The 22,429-nt window shown below is 45.2% G+C and overlaps 1 protein-coding gene across 1 annotated transcript in view; it reads right to left on the reverse strand.

The window, feature by feature from the left end:
- The window catches only part of CNTN5 (contactin 5), a 579,181-nt gene extending 557,397 nt beyond the window's left edge, over positions 1–21,784 (reverse strand). The window contains exons 1-3 of the mRNA XM_044285392.1: positions 21,721–21,784; positions 21,023–21,077; positions 19,448–19,671 (exon numbers count right to left, since the gene is read on the reverse strand). Of these exons, the coding sequence (XP_044141327.1) occupies positions 19,448–19,671; positions 21,023–21,077; positions 21,721–21,784 (343 nt within the window). The remainder of the gene's footprint in view (positions 1–19,447; positions 19,672–21,022; positions 21,078–21,720) is intronic.
- Positions 21,785–22,429: the final 645 nt, after the last annotated feature.

Here is a 22,429-nt window from a genome sequence, read left to right on the forward strand (position 1 = left end):
TTCTACAGCAACACTCCTGGTAGGACCTTGATGACCTCATAGCCATGTGACCAGTAATATTGCTAGGTTACTGGTCACATGGTGATGATGTCATCTAAGGTCCTAGAGAATCACAGCTCTTACAGTACGCTGCCTGGAGTGCCGGCAGGCATGCCATGGCAGCACCCCCTGTGTAGCTGACAGCCTGACACCCAGCGCAGTGGCTAGCAGGGCTCAAGAGGCAGCTGCCTTGGGCCCCCCAGGAGCAACTGGGCCCGGGGCAGCTGCCCCTTTTGCCCCTTGTTTAAGACGTCCCTGGTCAGATCCATCTTCTCCTCCTTCTTGTGGCAGAAAAAGAAACCCAAGATAGCAAAATAAACCTTTACCCTGCCCAGTTCCATTGGTGGATTTGGTTTGCCAAAAATTCTGACTTACTACAAAGCTATTCAGTTGAAGCGTTGGATCTCCTTGTGTGTCACTAGCTGTGGCACTTTGGGAGTGGACATCGAGCTTGCTGCACTAGGCGATCAACAACTGGCTAGCCTTTGGGGCCTGACTGTGCCCAAGATCGCGATATATGGGTTGATGAAAGGAATTTACTCTACTTTTCGATCCCTTAACAACAGCTCCCTCCTCCTGTCTTGTCTCCCAAACTCTCTCCCTGCCCAGTTAATACAATACTATGTCTTCCTTTCCCACACCCGCGCCCCAAACTTCTAGATTAGATTAAAGGATAAATCAGTTAAGGACCTCCTAAAAGAAATAGGCTCTGCAGAGAATGTTTTGCCTTACTGCTCTACAACACTCCCACCAGGTAACTTTCTAGAATACCACAAGCTCTCCCGCTTCCTTTCTGCTATATTTTCAGCAAGAAAGGACCTAGGAGAACCCACCTGGTTGGAGAAATCCTTAAATCCTTTACCCACCCACCCTAGGTAGATCTCATTTCTATATCATACCCTTTCGTCTCTAAAGCAACCGTTTCGGCCAGTGTATATATAGGGAGCTGGGAGAGAGCATTGCAAAGGTCATTTACGGAACCCAAAATTGTAAAAATTCGCCTTAGGTCACATGGGTTTTCAAGATGTGTTTGCATACAAAAACACTCCTTTAAGGTTTTGACTAGATGGTACAACTTATTCCAATTGGGCCTCTCTCAATCTGACCTGTGCTGGAGGTGCCAACAAGATTCTGTCTCCCTCCTTTACATATTCTGGTCTTGCCCACCTATCTAGACGTTTTGGCAACAGATAGAGTCAAAGATCAATGCGATTTTTGGCACCCAGATCCGATTGTCCCCAAAATCAGCACACAACCTACCCACTCTCCAAGTACAAGTTGCCCGCCTATTGATTCCTCTAAAATGTCTCAGTACAGACCCACCAACAATTGACCATTGGTATAGCAAATTTGACCAACTATATAGAATGGAGGAGCTAGCCAGCTGGGCCTCCAGACAACACGCTAAATTTTCAAAACGGTGGCACCTGTGGAAGAATTACAGAGCATCCCATGGGATCTAGGGCTCCATTGATGATCCATATGCTTATGTAACTGGGATACCCCTTTGCTTCACAACTTCCTGTTTCATTTTTCTGTTATAATAGTTCCTTTTCTCATTCCACTTCTATATATCACCAGATGTCTCTGACAACTTCCCTTGCCATGGTCAATGCAAGTTGTCACTCTGGGGGTGCCCTTTCTCAGATGGGAGGGCCCACCTCATCCATTTAACCCTTGCTTATCTCCATCAAAGCAACCGTTCTGGATAACGCGGCTATCACCCATTGAGTTTTGGAACTAACTTAGACCTGTATTACTGTTTATACGAGTGACTACACATTTGTCTATGTACCGCCTGTATAGGACCACTGCCATACTCTGTCGAGAGCTTTGTTATGCACTGAGCTTCATTTCTGTATGCTGTATTATTTATTGTCCATTGAACTAATTAAAAAGATAAAAAAATAAATAAATGTATATTGACTGAGTCTCAGATTTTATCATATCAGAGTAAGGGCTTAGTCCATATTGTATATAATGTTTGCATTTATTGTGTCAGTCCATTATTTTCTGTGATATTTTTTTTTGTTCCATAAATATAGCCATTCACATCCGCATATTCATTTATTACATCGTGCAGGATGTTTTTTTTTTATTCTTTTCAGTGATTTTCTGCAAATGCCTCAAAGGTATATTCCCATCTCGGACATTAATGGCATAACACTAGCAAATGCCATCAATGTCATATAGGTGGGGGTCCCACCTCCTGGGATCCTCTCCAATCTCTAAAATCGGACCCTTGAAGTAGAGTAGCTCCAATCATCATTAAATGAGTTCCTAAGATAGCCGGGCAAGATATTCTCACCATAGCATTCTTTACATCTCCATAGAATTATTTTCAAAGATCTAGCGAAGTGAAAATGATAGTGACTGAAGTGGATACAATACTCTAAGAAGACTTATTTTAAGTCAATGACTTCTTCATGAGATCGAGAAAAGAAGGTTCCCCCAGGTGGTCAACTCCTTATCTATCTTATTTAAAACTGTCTTTAATTTTATATATATACAATGACCAATCAATCTCTCACAAACCAACAGCTACAGTCAGCCCTAAATCCAGATTTTTTTTGTTGCAATTTCCTCCTTGCATGGTGGATCAAGAAAATAAAAAACTGCATAGTTCACCCTAAAGTCTGAGATTTTATTTCTGCAATTTTGGCGTGGCAGAGGGTTCCTTTAGCCTCGAGTCTTTTGACCTGCTTACAACTGCAACCTTTGGAACTTTGCCATCCAACTGAGCCTAAAAGTAGTCAGTAGTAGGGATGAGCGAACCCGAACTGTATAGTTCGGGTTCGTACCCAAATTTTGGGGTGTCCGTGACACGGACCCGAACCCGGACATTTTCGTAAAAGTCCGGGTTCGGGTTCGGTGTTCGTCGCTTTCTTGGTGCTTTTTGAAAGGCTGCAAAGCAGCCAATCAACAAGCGTCATACTACTTGCCCCAAGAGGCCGTGACAGCCATGCCTACTATTGGCATGGCTGTGATTGGCCAGAGCACCATGTGACCCAGCCTCTATTTAAGCTGGAGTCACATAGCGCCGCCCGTCACTCTGCTCTGATTAGCGTAGGGAGAGGTTGCAGCTGCGACAGTAGGGCGAGATTAGGCAGTGATTAACTCCTCCAAAAGACTCCATCCAGTGATCGATCTGCAGCTGTGGGTCATTGAGCTGCTGATACTCAATTGCTCACTGTTTTTAGGCTGCCCAGACCGTTTGTCAGTCACTTTTTTCTGGGGTGATCGGCGGCCATTTTGTGTCTTGTGGTGCGCCAGCACAAGCTGCGACCAAGTGCATTTAACCCTCAATGGTGTGGTTGTTTTTTGGCTAAAGCCTACATCAGGGTGAAGCTGTCACACCAAGTGCATTTAACCAGCAATAGTCTGTTTATTTTTTGGCCATATACTACATCAGGGGCAAGCTGCGCCTGTCACCAAATGCATTTAACCCTCAATGGTGTGGTTGTTTTTTGGCTAAAGCCTACATCACGGTGAAGCTGTCACACCAAGTGCATTTAACCAGCTATAGTCTGTTTATTTTCTGTCAGTAAACGTATACCTGTCACCCAGCGCCTAAATACTAGGCCTCAAGTTTATATCCAGCTAAATCTGTCGTTACTGCTGAACTGTTGTGGCTGGGCAAGTTATTTAGTGTCCGTCAAAGCACAGTTTTTGTTCTGGGTTGAAATACAATTCCCAATTTAGCAATTTCCTAATTTAGTGGTTTCTGCTGTATCAGGCCTACTTTAAATACATCCCTAAAAGGGTATATCAGAATCAAGGTGCTGATAGGGTCATTCTGAAAAACTTCACACACACGCTACTGTGCATTTCCAAGTCTAATTCTGTCAGTAAATCTATACCTGTCACCCAGCGCCTAAATACTAGGCCTCAAATTTATATCCCGCTAAATCTGTCGTTACTGCTGTACTGTTCTGGCTGGGCAAGTTATTTAGTGTCCATCAAAGCACATTTTTTGTTCTGGGTTGAAATACAATTCCCAATTTAGCAATTTCCTAATTGAGTGGTTTCTGCTGTATCAGAGCTATTTGAAATCTATCCCTAAAAGGGTATATAATATTCAAGGTGCACATAGGGTCATTCAGAATACAGAATTTGAATACAATACATTGGGCCAAATAATATTTTTGTTGTTGTGGTGAACCATAACAATGAGAAAAACATCTAGTAAGGGACGCGGACGTGGACATGGTCGTGGTGGTGTTAGTGGACCCTCTGGTGCTGGGAGAGGACGTGGCCGTTCTGCCACATCCACACGTCCTAGTGCACCAACTACCTCAGGTCCCAGTAGCCGCCAGAATTTACAGCGATATATGGTGGGGCCCAATGCCGTTCTAAGGATGGTAAGGCCTGAGCAGGTACAGGCATTAGTCAATTGGGTAGCCGACAGTGGATCCAGCACGTTCACATTATCTCCCACCCAGTCTTCTGCAGAAAGCGCACAGATGGCGCCTGAAAACCAACCCCATCAGTCTGTCACATCACCCCCATGCATACCAGGGAAACTGTCTCAGCCTCAAGTTATGCAGCAGTCTCTTATGCTGTTTGAAGACTCCGCTGGCAGGGTTTCCCAAGGGCATCCACCCAGCCCTTCCCCAGCGGTGAAAGACATAGAATGCACTGACGCACAACCACTTATGTTTCCTGATGATGAGGACATGGGAATACCACCTCAGCATGTCTCTGATGATGACGAAACACAGGTGCCAACTGCTGCGTCTTTCTGCAGTGTGCAGACTGAACAGGAGGTCAGGGATCAAGACTGGGTGGAAGACGATGCAGGGGACGATGAGGTCCTAGACCCCACATGGAATGAAGGTCGTGCCACTGACTTTCACAGTTCGGAGGAAGAGGCAGTGGTGAGACCGAGCCAACAGCGTAGCAAAAGAGGGAGCAGTGGGCAAAAGCAGAACACCCGCCGCCAAGAGACTCCGCCTGCTACTGACCGCCGCCATCTTGGACCGAGCACCCCAAAGGCAGCTTCAAGGAGTTCCCTGGCATGGCACTTCTTCAAACAATGTGCTGACGACAAGACCCGAGTGGTTTGCACGCTGTGCCATCAGAGCCTGAAGCAAGGCATTAACATTCTGAACCTTAGCACAACCTGCATGACCAGGCACCTGCATGCAAAGCATGAACTGCAGTGGAGTAAACACCTTAAAAACAAGGAAGTCGCTCAGGCTCCCCCTGCTACCTCTTCTGCTGCTGCCGCCTCGGCCTATTCTGCTGATGCCGCCTCGGCCTCTTCCTCCACCTCTGGAGGAACGTTGGCACCTGCCGCCCAGCAAACAGGGGATGTACCACCAACACCACCACCACCACCTCCGTCACCAAGCGTCTCAACCATGTCACACGGCAGCGTTCAGCTCTCCATCTCACAAACATTTGAGAGAAAGCGTAAATTCCCACCTAGCCACCCTCGATCCCTGGCCCTGAATGCCAGCATTTCTAAACTACTGGCCTATGAAATGCTGTCATTTAGGCTGGTGGACACAGACAGCTTCAAACAGCTCATGTCGCTTGCTGTCCCACAGTATGTTGTTCCCAGCCGCCACTACTTCTCCAAGAGAGCCGTGCCTTCCCTGCACAACCAAGTATCCGATAAAATCAAGTGTGCACTGCGCAACGCCATCTGTAGCAAGGTCCACCTAACCACAGATACGTGGACCAGTAAGCACGGCCAGGGACGCTATATCTCCCTAACTGCACACTGGGTAAATGTAGTGGCAGCTGGGCCCCAGGCGGAGAGCTGTTTGGCGCACGTCCTTCCGCCGCCAAGGATCGCAGGGCAACATTCTTTGCCTCCTGTTGCCACCTCCTCCTTCTCGGCTTCCTCCTCCTCTTCTTCCACCTGCTCATCCAGTCAGCCACACACCTTCACCCCCAACTTCAGCACAGCCCGGGGTAAACGTCAGCAGGCCATTCTGAAACTCATATGTTTGGGGGACAGGCCCCACACCGCACAGGAGTTGTGGCGGGGTATAGAACAACAGACCGACGAGTGGTTGCTGCCGGTGAGCCTCAAGCCCGGCCTGGTGGTGTGTGATAATGGGCGAAATCTCGTTGCAGCTCTGGGACTAGCTGGTTTGACGCACATCCCTTGCCTGGCGCATGTGCTGAATTTGGTGGTGCAGAAGTTCATTCACAACTACCCCGACATGTCAGAGCTGCTGCATAAAGTGCGGGCCGTCTGTTCGCGCTTCCGGCGTTCACATCCTGCCGCTGCTCGCCTGTCTGCGCTACAGCGTAACTTCGGCCTTCCCGCTCACCGCCTCATATGCGACGTGCCCACCAGGTGGAACTCCACCTTGCACATGCTGGACAGACTGTGCGAGCAGCAGCAGGCCATAGTGGAGTTTCAGCTGCAGCACGCACGGGTCAGTCGCACTGCGGAACAGCACCACTTCACCACCAATGACTGGGCCTCCATGCGAGACCTGTGTGCCCTGTTGCGCTGTTTTGAGTACTCCACCAACATGGCCAGTGGCGATGATGCCGTTATCAGCGTTACAATACCACTTCTATGTCTCCTTGAGAAAACACTTAGGGCGATGATGGAAGAGGAGGTGGCCCAGGAGGAGGAGGAGGAGGAGGAAGAGGGGTCATTTTTAGCACTTTCAGGCCAGTCTCTTCGAAGTGACTCAGAGGGAGGTTTTTTGCAACAGCAGAGGCCAGGTACAAATGTGGCCAGCCAGGGCCCACTACTGGAGGACGAGGAGGACGAGGATGAGGAGGAGGTGGAGGAGGATGAGGATGAAGCATGGTCACAGCGGGGTGGCACCCAACGCAGCTCGGGCCCATCACTGGTGCGTGGCTGGGGGGAAAGGCAGGACGATGACGATACGCCTCCCACAGAGGACAGCTTGTCCTTACCCCTGGGCAGCCTGGCACACATGAGCGACTACATTGTGCAGTGCCTGCGCAATGACAGCAGAGTTGCCCACATTTTAACATGTGCGGACTACTGGGTTGCCACCCTGCTGGATCCACGCTACAAAGACAATGTGCCCACCTTACTTCCTGCACTGGAGCGTGATAGGAAGATGCGCGAGTACAAGCGCACGTTGGTAGACGCGCTACTTAGAGCATTCCCAAATGTCACAGGGGAACAAGTGGAAGCCCAAGGCCAAGGCAGAGGAGGAGCAAGAGGTCGCCAAGGCAGCTGTGTCACGGCCAGCTCATATGAGGGCAGGGTTAGCATGGCAGAGATGTGGAAAAGTTTTGTCAACACGCCACAGCTATCTGCACCACCACCTGATACGCAACGTGTTAGCAGGAGGCAACATTTCACTAACATGGTGGAACAGTACGTGTGCACAGCCCTCCACGTACTGACTGATGGTTCAGCCCCATTCAACTTCTGGGTCTCTAAATTGTCCACGTGGCCAGAGCTAGCCTTTTATGCCTTGGAGGTCCTGGCCTGCCCGGCGGCCAGCGTTTTGTCTGAACGTGTATTCAGCACGGCAGGGGGCGTCATTACAGACAAACGCAGCCGCCTGTCTACAGCCAATGTGGACAAGCTGACGTTCATAAAAATGAACCAGGCATGGATCCCACAGGACCTGTCTGTCCCTTGTCCAGATTAGACATTAACTACCTCCCCTAACCATATATTATTGTACTCCAGGGCACTTCCTCATTCAATCCTATTTTTATTTTCATTTTACCATTATATTGCGAGGCTACCCAAATTTGAATGAACCTCTCCTCTGTCTGGGTGCCGGGGCCTAAATATATGCCAATGGACTGTTCCAATGTTGGGTGACGTGAAGCCTGATTCTCTGCTATGACATGCAGACTAATTCTCTGCTGACATGAAGCCAGATTCTGTGTTATGGGACCTCTCTCCTCTGCCTGGGTGCTGGGCCTAAATATCTGACAATGGACTGTTGCAGTGGTGGCTGACGTGAAGCCTGATTCTCTGCTATGACATGCAGACTAATTCTCTGCTGACATGAAGCCAGATTCTCTGTTACGGGACCTCTCTCCTCTGCCTGGGTGCTGGGCCTAAATATCTGACAATGGACTGTTGCAGTGGTGGGTGACGTGAAGCCTGATTCTCTGCTATGATATGAAGACTGATTGTCTGCTGACATGAAGCCAGATTGTCTGTTACGGGACCTCTCTCCTCTGCCTGGGTGCTGGGCCTAAATATCTGACAATGGACTGTTGCAGTGGTGGGTGACGTGAAGCCTGATTCTCTGCTATGATATGAAGACTGATTCTCTGCTGACATGAAGCCAGATTGTCTGTTACGGGACCTCTCTCCTCTGCCTGGGTGCTGGGCCTAAATATCTGACAATGGACTGTTGCAGTGGTGGGTGACGTGAAGCCTGATTCTCTGCTATGACATGCAGACTGATTCTCTGCTGACATGAAGCCAGATTCTGTGTTACGGAACCTCTCTCCTCTGCCTGGGTGCTTCGCCTAAATTTATGAAAATGGACTGTTACAGTGGTGGCTGACGTGAAGCCTGATTCTCTGCTATGACATGCAGACTGATTCTCTGCTGACATGAAGACAGATTCTCTGGTACGGGACCTCTCTCCTCTGCTTGGGTGCTGGGGCCTAAATATCTGAGAATGGACTGTTCCAGTGGTGGGTGACGTGAAGCCAGATTCTCTGCTATGGGACCTCTCTCCAATTGATTTTGGTTAATTTTTATTTATTTAATTTTTATTTTTATTCATTTCCCTATCCACATTTGTTTGCAGGGGATTTACCTACATTTCGCTGCCTTTTGCAGCCCTCTAGCCCTTGCCTGGGCTGTTTTACAGCCTTTTTAGTGCCGAAAAGTTCGGGTCCCCATTGACTTCAATGGTGTTCGGGACGAAGTTCGGATCGGGTTCGGATCCCGAACCCGAACATTTTCGGGAAGTTCGGCCGAACTTCTCGAACCCGAACATCCAGGTGTCCGCTCAACTCTAGTCAGTAGTGTTGAGCGAATCAAAGTGATCCAAATTTCAGGGTAAATTAAATTATCCGTGAATCCAAATTTCATGGTAGCAAATCGATTTTTCCTGAATAGAGGTAAAAAACATAAATTTTTCTTGCGATGGGCCAGCCGACACCATCTTGATTGAAGATCTCACGCGAAATCCTATGCGCGGTTACTTATGATGTCATAACGGGCCACGAGAGATGGCGGTGGCCGGCCTGTCGCGACCAATTGAATGAGGCAAGTATGTTTTATTAAATTTTTTATTTTATTTTACACTCTGTCAGCTATGAACACGGCATCTGAGGGGTTTAATGACGCAATTGCCTACAAAGCCTACTACCTACAAAGAAATGCGCTTCGTGATGAAGTAATTCATCACAAAGCAAATTTTTTTTGTAAAATTTGGTGAACCAGCTGAATCATATTTTTTAATACTTTGCTCATCTCTAGTAATCAGCAAAAAAATAAAAATATCACATATCATGATAAGCATTGTCTTCACACGTTGAGGATTATGCTATAGAAATAGACCAGATATTGCCAGCATGGTGCTATTGTCCGGCAATATCAATCATTGACCCAGAAAGTAACATGCAAAGGCCCCTTTACACAGGCCTACAATTGGGGCAATGATTGGGAAGGGGTGTTCCTAAGAACACTCGATCCTGATAAATGTCCTGCCGAAAGGTGTCACCGATCACCTGATTAATGAGAAAACTCTTGTCCACTAGGTGAACGCGTCCCTGATGCGGACACCAAAATTATCCTTTCTGACCAGGAGATCTTCCTATGTAAGCAGGGACCTGTTGGCCAAACCCACTGACTCTCTATGGGGAGGAGCAATCGCAGTAGAGATTGCTGCTCCCCATGTGGAGGATATGATTGCTACATGTACATGCAGCTCTCACCTTCTCTGGCAAGCAGGAAATTACTAATGTATTGTGATTGTCCATATTGCTTTCTTTGCTGGCTGGATAAATTTTTCCATCACGGTATACTGTACACTGCTCATTTCCATGGTTACACACCACCCTGCAATCTGTGGCTTTTCTTGCACAATATAGGAAAAAGAACTAGCCTATCTGAGCTCCCATGGTCCCGGCCACCAGAGAGGCTGACACTTTTTCCTATAGTGTGCAAGCACGACCACCACTGATGGATTTGAGGGTGGTCTGTAACCATGTATTTAACCACCTCCGGACCGCCTAACGCACATGTGCGTTCCGGAGGTGGCAGCGCTGCGCACAGTCACGCATATACGCGTCATCTCGCGATACGCGAGATTTCCTGTGAACGCGCGCACACAGGCGCGCGCGCTCACAGGAACGGAAGGTAAGCGAGTGGATCTCCAGCATGCCAGCGGCGATCGTTCGCTGGCAGGCTGGAGATCCGAATTTTTTAACCCCTAACAGGTATATTAGACGCTGTTTTCATAACAGCGTCTAATATACCTCCTACCTGGTCCTCTGGTGGTCCCTTTTGTTAGGATCGACCACCAGAGGACTCAGGTAGGTCAGTACAGTCGCACCAAACACCACACTACACTACACCCCCCCCCCGTCACTTATTAACCCCTTATAAACCCCTGATCACCCATGATCACCCCATATAAACTCCCTGATCACCCCCCTGTCATTGATCACCGCCCTGTCATTGATCACCACCCTGTCAGGCTCCGTTCAGACGTCCGTATGATTTTTACGGATCCACGGATACATGGATCGGATCCGCAAAACGCATACGGACGTCTAAATGGAGCCTTACAGGGGGGTGATCAATGACAGGCGGGTGATCACCCATATACACTCCCTGATCACCCCCTGTCATTGATCACCCCCCTGTCACTGATCACCCCCCTGTAAGGCTCCATTCAGACGTCCGCATGATTTTTACGGATCCATGGATACATGGATCGGATCCGCAAAACACATGCGGACGTCTGAATGGAGCCTTACAGGGGGGTGATCACCCATATACACTCCCTGATCACCCCCTGTCATTGATCACCCCCCTGTAAGGCTCCATTCAGACGTCCGCATGTTTTTTGTGGATCCGATCAATGTATCCATGGATCCGTAAAAAATCATGCGGATGTCTGAATGGAGCCTTACAGGGGGGGTGATCCGTGACAGGGGGGTGATCACCCTGATTACCCTGATCACCCCCTGTCATTGATAACCCCCCTGTAAGGCTCCATTCAGACGTCCGCATGTTTTTGTGGATCCGATCCATGTATCCATGGATCCGTAAAAAATCATGCGGATGTCTGAATGGAGCCTTACAGGGGGGGTGATCCGTGACAGGGGGGTGATCACCCTGATCACCCCCTGTCATTGATAACCCCCCTGTAAGGCTCCATTCAGACGTCCGCATGTTTTTTGTGGATCCGATCCATGTATCCATGGATCCGTAAAAAATCATGCGGATGTCTGAATGGAGCCTTACAGGGGGGGTGATCCGTGACAGGGGGGTGATCACCCTGATCACCCCCTGTCATTGATAACCCCCCTGTAAGGCTCCATTCAGACGTCCGCATGTTTTTTGTGGATCCGATCCATGTATCCATGGATCCGTAAAAAATCATGCGGATGTCTGAATGGAGCCTTACAGGGGGGGTGATCCGTGACAGGGGGGTGATCACCCTGATCACCCCCTGTCATTGATAACCCCCCTGTAAGGCTCCATTCAGACGTCCGCATGTTTTTTGTGGATCCGATCCATGTATCCATGGATCCGTAAAAAATCATGCGGATGTCTGAATGGAGCCTTACAGGGGGGGTGATCCGTGACAGGGGGCTGATCACCCTGATCACCCCCTGTCATTGATAACCCCCCTGTAAGGCTCCATTCAGACGTCCGCATGGTTTTTGTGGATCCGATCCATGTATCCATGGATCCGTAAAAAATCATGCGGATGTCTGAATGGAGCCTTACAGGGGGGGTGATCAGTGACAGGGGGGTGATCACCCTGATCACCCCCTGTCATTGATAACCCCCCTGTAAGGCTCCATTCAGACGTCCGCATGTTTTTTGTGGATCCGATCCATGTATCCATGGATCCGTAAAAAATCATGCGGATGTCTGAATGGAGCCTTACAGGGGGGGTGATCCGTGACAGGGGGCTGATCACCCTGATCACCCCCTGTCATTGATAACCCCCCTGTAAGGCTCCATTCAGACGTCCGCATGTTTTTTGTGGATCCGATCCATGTATCCATGGATCCGTAAAAAATCATGCGGATGTCTGAATGGAGCCTTACAGGGGGGGTGATCCGTGACAGGGGGGTGATCACCCTGATCACCCCCTGTCATTGATAACCCCCCTGTAAGGCTCCATTCAGACGTCCGCATGTTTTTTGTGGATCCGATCCATGTATCCATGGATCCGTAAAAAATCATGCGGATGTCTGAATGGAGCCTTACAGGGGGGGTGATCAGTGACAGGGGGGTGATCACCCTGATCACCCCCTGTCATTGATAACCCCCCTGTAAGGCTCCATTCAGACGTCCGCATGTGTTTTGCGGATCCGATCCATGGATCCGTAAAAATTATACGGACGTCTGAATGGAGCCTTACCAGGGGGGTGATCAATGACAGGGGGGTGATCCGGGAGTCTATATGGGTGATTACCCCCCTGTCATTGATCACCCCCCTGTCATTGATCACCCCCCCTGTCATTGATCACCCCCCCCTGTAAGGCTCCATTCAGACATTTTTTTTGGCACAAGTTAGCGGAAATTTTTTTTTTGTTTTTGTTTTTTCTTACTAAGTCTCATATTCTACTAACTTGTGTCAAAAAATAAAATCTCCCATGAACTCACCATACCCCTCACGGAATCCAAATGCGTAAACATTTTTAGACATTTATATTCCAGACTTCTTCTCACGCTTTAGGGCCCCTAAAAAGCCAGGGCAGTATAAATACCCCACATGTGACCCCATTTCGGAAAGAAGACACCCCAAGGTATTCGCTGAGGGGCATATTGAGTCCATGAAAGATTGAAATTTTTGTCCTAAGTTAGCGGAAAGTGAGACTTTGTGAGAAAAAAACCAAAAAAAATCAATTTCCGCTAACATATGCAAAAAATAAAAAATTTCTAGGAACTCGCCAGGCCCCTCATTGAATACCTTGGGGTGTCTTCTTTCCAAAGTGGGGTCACATGTGGGGTATTTATACTGCCCAGGCTTTTTAGGGGCCCGAAAGTGTGAGAAGAAGTCTGGGATCCAAATGTCTAAAAATGCCCTCCTAAAAGGAATTTGGGCCCCTTTGCGCATCTAGGCTGCAAAAAAGTGTGACACATCTGGTATCGCCGTACTCAGGAGAAGTTGGGGAATGTGTTTTGGGGTGTCATTTTACATATACCCATGCTGGGTGAGAGAAATATCTTGGTCAAATGCCAACTTTGTATAAAAAAATAGGAAAAGTTGTCTTTTGCCAAGATATTTCTATCACCCAGCATGGGTATATGTAAAATGACACCCCAAAACACATTCCCCAACTTCTCCTGAGTACGGCGATACCAGATGTGTGACACTTTTTTGCAGCCAAGGTGGGCAAAGGGGCACATATTCCAAAGTGCACCTTTCAGATTTCACAGGCCATTTTTTACAGATTTTGATTGCAAGGTACTTCTCACACATTTGGGCCCCTAAATTGCCAGGGCAGTATAACTACGCCACAAGTGACCCCATTTTGGAAAGAAGACACCCCAAGGTATTCCGTGAGGGGCATGGCGAGTTCCTAGAATTTTTTATTTTTTGTCACAAGTTAGCGGAAAATGATGATTTTTCTTTTTTTTTCTTTTTTCCTTACAAAGTCTCATATTCCACTAACTTGCGACAAAAAAAAAAAAATTCTAGGAACTCGCCATGCCCCTCACAGAATACCTTGGGGTGTCTTCTTTCCAAAATGGGGTCACTTGTGGCGTAGTTATACTGCCCTGGCAATTTAGGGGCCCAAATGTGTGAGAAGAACTTTGCAATCAAAATGTGTAAAAAATGACCGGTGAAATCCGAAAGGTGCACTTTGGAATATGTACCCCTTTGCCCACCTTGGCAGCAAAAAAGTGTGACACATCTGGTATCGCCGTACTCAGGAGAAGTTGGGGAATGTGTTTTGGGGTGTCATTTTACATATACCCATGCTGGGTGAGAAAAATATCTTGGTCAAATGCCAACTTTGTATAAAAAAATGGGAAAAGTTGTCTTTTGCCAAGATATTTCTCTCATCCAGCATGGGTATATGTAAAATAACACCCCAAAACACATTCCCCAACTTCTCCTGAGTACAGCGATACCAGATGTGTCACACTTTTTTGCTGCCAAGGTGGGCAAAGGGGCACATATTCCAAAGTGCACCTTTCAGATTTTGCAGGCCATTTTTTACAGATTTTGATTGCAAAGTTCTTCTCACACATTTGGGCCCCTAAATTGCCAGGGCAGTATAACTACGCCACAAGTGACCCCATTTTGGAAAGAAGACACCCCAAGGTATTCCGTGAGGGGCATGGCGAGTTCCTAGAATTTTTTATTTTTTGTCGCAAGTTAGTGAAATATGAGACTTTGTAAGGAAAAAAGAGAAAAAAAATAAAAATCATCATTTTCCGCTAACTTGTGACAAAAAATAAAAAATTCTAGGAACTCGCCATGCCCCTCACGGAATACCTTGGGGTGTCTTCTTTCCAAAATGGGGTCACTTGTGGCGTAGTTATACTGCCCTGGCAATTTAGGGGCCCAAATGTGTGAGAAGAACTTTGCAATCAAAATCTGTAAAAAATGGCCTGCAAAATCTGAAAGGTGCACTTTGGAATATGTGCCCCTTTGCCCACCTTGGCAGCAAAAAAGTGTGACACATCTGGTATCGCTGTACTCAGGAGAAGTTGGGGAATGTGTTTTGGGGTGTTATTTTACATATACCCATGCTGGATGAGAGAAATATCTTGGCAAAAGACAACTTTTCCCATTTTTTTATACAAAGTTGGCATTTGACCAAGATATTTTTCTCACCCAGCATGGGTATATGTAAAATGACACCCCAAAACACATTCCCCAACTTCTCCTGAGTACGGCAATACCAGATGTGTCACACTTTTTTGCTGCCAAGGTGGGCAAAGGGGCACATATTCCAAAGTGCACCTTTCAGATTTTGCAGGCCATTTTTTACAGATTTTGATTGCAAAGTTCTTCTCACACATTTGGGCCCCTAAATTGCCAGGGCAGTATAACTACCCCACAAGTGACCCCATTTTGGAAAGAAGACACCCCAAGGTATTCCGTGAGGGGCATGGCGAGTTCCTAGAATTTTTTATTTTTTGTCGCAAGTTAGTGGAATATGAGACTTTGTAAGAAAAAAAATAAATAAAAAAATCATCATCATTTTCCGCTAACTTGTGACAAAAAATAAAAAGTTCTATGAACTCACTATGCCCATCAGCGAATACCTTAGGGTGTCTACTTTCCGAAATGGGGTCATTTGTGGGGTTTTTCTACTGTTTGGGCATTGTAGAACCTCAGGAAACATGACAGGTGCTCAGAAAGTCAGAGCTGCTTCAAAAAGCGGAAATTCACATTTTTGTACCATAGTTTGTAAATGCTATAACTTTTACCCAAACCATTTTTTTTTTGCCCAAACATTTTTTTTTTATCAAAGACATGTAGAACAATAAATTTGGCGAAAAATTTATATATGGATGTCGTTTTTTTTGCAAAATTTTACAGCTGAAAGTGAAAAATGTCATTTTTTTGCAAAAAAATCGTTACATTTTGATTAATAACAAAAAAAGTAAAAATGCCAGCAGCAATGAAATACCACCAAATGAAAGCTCTATTAGTGAGAAGAAAAGGAGGTAAAATTCATTTGTATGGTAAGTTGCATGACCGAGCGATAAACGGTGAAAGTAGTGTAGTGCCGAAGTGTAAAAAGTGCTCTGGTCATGAAGGGGGTTTCACCTAGCGGGGCTGAAGTGGTTAAATAACCATGGGTACCCAATTATAAATACAAGAAAAACTAAATTAGTGGGTGACCTCAATTAAGACTTAACTTTTAATACATTATTAAAATAATATACCCAAAAGGAAGTGAAAGGTCGCCCGCCAGGGTGTAACACACTTATCAAAAGTCACTCAGTGGTGAATAAATACAGTATTGCTATATTAGTGCCAGGGGACATAGAGAGGGGGCGGGGGGAGATAGGGAGGGGAAGGGAAAACGGAGTCTCTTCCTCCTAGTAGGATCCCAGTGGGATCGCCTTGTTTAGGGTGAGCTTGTTGATCCCCAGCGTAGAGGATCATTAGAGGAGGGCTTACTAGGAGGAAGAGACCCAGTTTTCCATTCCCCTCCCTATCTCCCCCTCCCCCTCCCCCTCTCTATGTCCCCTGGCACTATTATAGCAATACTATATTTACTTTTGATAAGTGCGTTACACCCTGGCGGGCGACCTTCCACTTCCTTTTGGGTATATTATTTTAATAATGTATTAAAAGTTACGTCTGAATTGAGGTCACCCACTAATTTAGTTTTTCTGGTCTGTAATCATGGAAACGAGCAGTGTATAATGTGATTGAAAAATGAATCCAGACAGCAAAGGAAGGAATATGGATAAACACAATACATTAGTAAGTGGCTTGTATTAACTTTCTCTACATGATAAATGCCATTTGCTGAAGTGAGACAAACCCTTTAATGGTAATCTGTGACCAGTATTGTGGTGTCCTATCTGAGGGCAGCATAAACTGGTGACAGAAACCCTGAGCACAAGGCTGAGTCACGTCCTCAAATTGACCCAGTCATTTAAAAAAATTTGCATTGAGAAGTGATGGAGTCCACTGAATACAGAGAACAAGCTCAGAAGTCCTCACATTCATGAGCTCCAGACACTCCCCAGAGGTGGGGGTGGGTGGCGGGTGTAGCAGATAGCTATCAATGTAAGAACTTCTGAGCTTGTGTTCTGTATTCTATATTGACTCAAGTGCGGTAGCTGCTCAAAACAGACTTTAGCAAAACCACTCAAGTCAGGACACCTTAAAACTGCAGACAGAGGAGCACTGTGACTGACACTGGTATGGGGAGTCGGGGACCCTTTGGCTATGCTATTTTATAACATAGCAATTGTTACAAAGCAAAAAAATGTCAAAATCCAAGAAGCTGTATACATGTATTAGATGTAGACTGCAAGATATGTTGTACGCAACCTGTGAAATAAGTATCCCTTTATCTTTTAATCGGCATGTTTGCTAGAAGGGAGGGTCTTACTTGTGTCATTCTGAGAAACTTAGTTGCCCCTTTTACTGCTTCCTTCCCTTCTCTTTGTTTCTCTAATGGTTTTTTCATTGATATAGTGTAAGGAAGATGCTGCAGCTGCATCCCCCTCCTCCCCAACTTCTAGTTACCTTATACATTAGAGAAGGTTTCTGAACATTTACAGCGATCCTGCACATAAGAAAAGTTGAACTACAAGCTGAGGCATGCTTTTTTCTTGTGGTGGGGACCATGTAAAATAAGGTCTATAGGCTTAAAAAGTATAGTTTCTTATCGGATTGAAAACTGGCTGAAGGACCGTGTCCAGAGAGTTGTGGTCAATGATTCCTTCTCTCCGCAATCTGAAACTTCACTCCGCTCACACCAGGTCTAAAAAAGTGGGCATGGCGTGGGCGAGGAAGGGCCTGTAGACTTGTAGAGACAGCTAGGAAGCTGGCCTACATTTAGAAGCGACGGCGGATCCGCGGAAGGTATGAAGAGACCGGTGCCTCTTCATAACTTTGAGGGATCCACTGCCAGCACCGGGCCTTATTAAGACGGGCATCTAAAATGCTGGTCTTAATAAATGTGCCCCTTAGTGTTTGGGCATCCGCTTGGCAAATGCGGTTCAATGTTGATAAATGTAAAGTTCTGCATCTGGTTAGTAATAATCTCCATGCATCATATGTCCTATAGCAGGGATCCGCAACCTTTGGCATTCCAGCTGCTGTGAAACTACAACTCCTAGCATGCACACTTACTCAGCTGTTACCATGGTTTTCCCATAGAAGTGAAAGGTGCATTCCGGGAGTTATAGTTTCAGAACAGGTGGAGTGTCGGAGGTTGCTGATTCCTGTCCTAGGGGATGTAACACTGGGAGAGTCACTTATAGAGAAGGATTTGCGAGTCCTTGTAGATCATCTGGAATATGCAGGTCAGTTCTGGGCACCAGTCCATAGAAAAGATGCTCTGCATCTGGAAAAAGTACAAAGGAGAGCAACTAAACTGATAGGGAGTTATGAAGAAAGATTAGAAGAATTACATGGAGTCTTCAGAAGAGACGTCTAAGGGGGAAGATTATTAACATATACGAATGTATAAATGGGCCATACAAAAAATATGCTTAAAAGTCGTTCCATGTAAAATGCCCTCAAAAGACAAAGGGGCACTGCCTCTGACCGGAGAAGAAAAGTTCAGTTTCCAAAAGCGTCAAACCTCCTTGACTGTGAGAATTGTGAATCTGTGGGGTAACTACCTCTGGATGTCGTAATAGGGGTTGTAAAAAGGGCTTAGATGAATTCTTTGAACTTAATAACATAGATTTTTATGAAAATGTGTAGAAGTCTAGGTCTTACTCCCCTTCCCAACATTCACATCCCCACCTATTCCTTAGTTGAACTTGATGAACGTATTTCTTTTTTGAACTACTATATGTTACTATGTCACCATTACATAATGTGAACCTATTTTTAATATTTTTAACCATGGCCTAGATGGAAACACACAATTTCACACATATGAAATGACTAGAAAGACAATTGAAAAGGTATTTCCATTTGGAATCTTATATGTCAGAAAGGTTTGGGTCCCATCCCTATATCCAGACAGGGAACCAAAGTAAAAGGAGAGCAATGCGTGGCCACCCTCCATTCGTCGCTATGGGACTTCTGAATATTGCAGTTATGGGGTTGTCCAGGCTTTTAGTATTGATGATCTATCCTTCGAGCTAGGTCATCAAAATCAGATCGGCGGGGGTCCAACACATGGTCCCCTTGCCGATCAGCTGTATGAGGAGATGGTACTCGCAGTGTGCACGTGCCATATCCTGTCTCTCTTCTTGTTCACTGCTGCTGCTGTCTATGGCAAAGACCATAGACAGCAGCAGCGGACAGGAAGAGAGATGGGAGATGGCACGTGCACACTGCGAGCACCTTCTCCTCATACAGCTGACTGGCGGGGGTACCATGTGTTGGACCTCCGGCAATCTGATATTGATGACCTATCCCAAAGATAGGTCATCAATAGAAAAAGCCTGGACAACCTGTTTAATGGAGAGAACACTGCGCATGTACCATGTTCTCTCCATACACCTCAGGGGCTCAGTTATGGAAATAGGAGCAGAATCCAAAGATGGGGCATGCGTCTACCTGACATTTCTAACATATACTAGTGATATGCCATGAATGTCCAGGATGGGCACACTCAGACTCACCATCATCATGCCTGTAGCCATCGGAGAGCTGGTAGAGGTTCGTTGGAAAGCTGTATTGTCTTGTTCTCTCTATTTCAGATTGTGAGTATTGTCCCATAGCTTCTAGTGAAGAGCTGCTGTATCTCGGTCTGTTCTTATTGTTAAAAAGTGCCAAAGATGAGCTCCCTGATTTTCTTCTGAGTATTGCAGCATATGAGATCTGCTGTCCAGGAACAGCGCTGGAGGGGACTGAAATATAAATAGAAAAAACTGTCAATGAAAAGGAAAGCCAGAATTAGACCCTTCCCCTCTCCTGATATGTCAGTTTTAGAAACAATTTGCATTTTCCATAAAATACTAATTCTGGAGCCTTTCATAAATCTCTATGATGTGCTGTCCTCCTCTTATTTTTCCTGGATATTTCTGAATACACTGATCTCTGGGAGTTACCATACCCTTTGTCAAAGGGATGTGTCTGTCACTGTCTGCCTTGAACACTATTAGAAGCTATAGGGACATACATGACCCCACTGGAAAAACTCAGCTGTCAATTTATGTATAGTGATGAGCGGCAGGGGTCATATTTGAATTCACAATATTTCGCAAATATTTTGTAGAATATTCATCGAATATTCTCAAATTCGAATATTCGCTATATTCTACGATTTTTTTTACTCAAAAAATCGGAAAGGTAATGATTGTGTAATATGCAAATTTTCGGAATTAGAATTTTCGGAATTCAAATTTTTTATTGCGAATTTTTTAACTTACAACTATTAGACAAAGAAGATTATAGCACTTTATTAGCTAAATTGCTCTATATTCGATTTTTTTTCGAATATTCACTATATTGCTATAACTTCGTTTTTTCGAATATTCGTAATGTTCTAAAACAAGAATATATAGCAATATAGCGAATATTCAAAAAAAAACTAATATAGAGCAATTTAGCTAATATAGTGCTATAATCTTCTTTGTCTAATAGTTGTAATTTTTTTCTCATGTGAAGTTCAGATAGGAAAAAAATTACAACTATAAAAAAAAAGATTATAGCACTATATTAGCTAAATTGCTCTATATTCGTTTTTTTTTCGAATATTCGCTATATTGCTATAACTTCCTTTTTCGAATATTCGTAATATTCTAAAACAAGAATATATAGCAATATAGCGAATATTCAAAAAAAACGAATATAGAGCAAAATTCGCAAACACTACTACTCCTAAAGTCAAGTATATTGCAGCCTTCTTATTGGCCCACAAGCTAGAAGCAGGGAGGGATCATGTGTACTGATAAAAAAAAGAAAAAAAAAGGAAATTTTTTTGAATATTCAAAATTACGAATATATATAACTATATTCAAAATTTTCGCAAATTTTCGAAGTACCTATATTCGCGATAAAAATTCGAAATTCAAATTTTCGTGATCAACACTATTTATGTATAGATTTCTAAAAGTAATAACAGAGGAACAGCACAACATAGCGTAATAAGAAAAGATGCTGTAGACTTATTATTTTTTGGGAATACAAAAATGCACTAAAATAGAAATGTCGAGAGAGCTGAGAGGTCGTCTTTAACTGGACAAAATAAGAGTTATTGTGATAGATGTTCTGATGTAGCAGCAGAAATAATAGGTTGCCAGGCCAGTGCTGCATGACAACCAATTGACAAGGTATTGCACTCCTAGCAACCAGACGGTCAGGGTTCCACCGCCAATAAGGCAAGGTGAGGCGATTGCCTCAGGCAGCACCAGGTGGGGCAAAAGGGGGGCAGCGGAAGGGCCATCGGCGTTGAGTGATTTCATTGGGGAAAAGTTCATCTCTACATATTCAACTGCATCGCTGTACCCTGTACAACTGCAACCTGTGTGTAATGTTTTCCAAGTATGTCTTTAACAGTAGGGCTGGAGGGAAGGGGTTAGATTAAGAAATTGGCATTGGGGGGAGGGGGGGCCTTTCAGTTTTCACCTCAGGCAGCAGAAAGGCTAGGCGCACCCCTGCAGACGGCTGACTAATCTTCCTGTTCGCTGCTGCTTTGACATAGACAGAAACGGTTAGCAAGAAGAGAGACAGGAGACGGCACCTGCACACTCCTCATACAGCTGATCGGCGCTGGCTCCGAATGTCACAACCCCGACGATTTGATATTGATGGCCTATCCTGAGGATAGGCCATCAATACTAAAATCCTGGACAACCCCTTTAACTTCTATATTCAGAATACTTGACTAGGTAATCTGATACATTTATTTTAATTATGTATTTATTAATTTATTTATTTTGTGTACAGTTACTGTGGATACTATAGTTGTCATCATTGAAGTTAGGAGCTATGAAAATCGATTCAGCTTCATGCATGTGAATTGGCTCTTTCTAGCAAAACGTTTGCCAAATTACAGTATTATCATTACTATTAGTAGTAACTAAATAATGAATTTTTATGACAACCCAGCCATGGAGTAGCAATGCCACAAAATGTTGTAAATTCTTTATACGCCACAGGTAATAAATGCGTTGAATACAGACCAACTAAGGCACAGAACTTATTAAATTGCCCCCCCCCCATAGAGTTAAATAAAATAAAAATTCTCCTGTAGCCACCACTAAAGGGAGCTTAAGAGTTTACTGCATACATTGAGCTAAATAATAATAGAGCATGCAAAAAGCTTCTACGGTCTCTCTGCTGGCAGCTGCAGGATACACAATCATGAGAATAGAGGTCCTTAATAGTGTTGATCGCGAATATTTGAATTGCAAATTTTAATCGTGAATATCGCCACTTCGAGAATTCGCGAAGATGTAAAATATAGTGCTATACATTCGTATTCGTAAATATTCTAGATTTTTTTTCATCTTCTGTACCCATGACCCATGCTTCTTGCTTGTGGGCCAATGAGAAGGCTGCAGTGTCTTTGTCTGAGCTTAGCAACATCCCTAGCAACCAATAGGAAAGTTCTCTACCCCTTACTATATAAGAACCTCCCCAGCAGTCGTTTTTGCAGT

Source organism: Bufo gargarizans, chromosome 3 (genome assembly GCF_014858855.1).
Source record: "Bufo gargarizans isolate SCDJY-AF-19 chromosome 3, ASM1485885v1, whole genome shotgun sequence".
NCBI classification, from domain to species: Eukaryota; Metazoa; Chordata; class Amphibia; order Anura; family Bufonidae; genus Bufo; species Bufo gargarizans.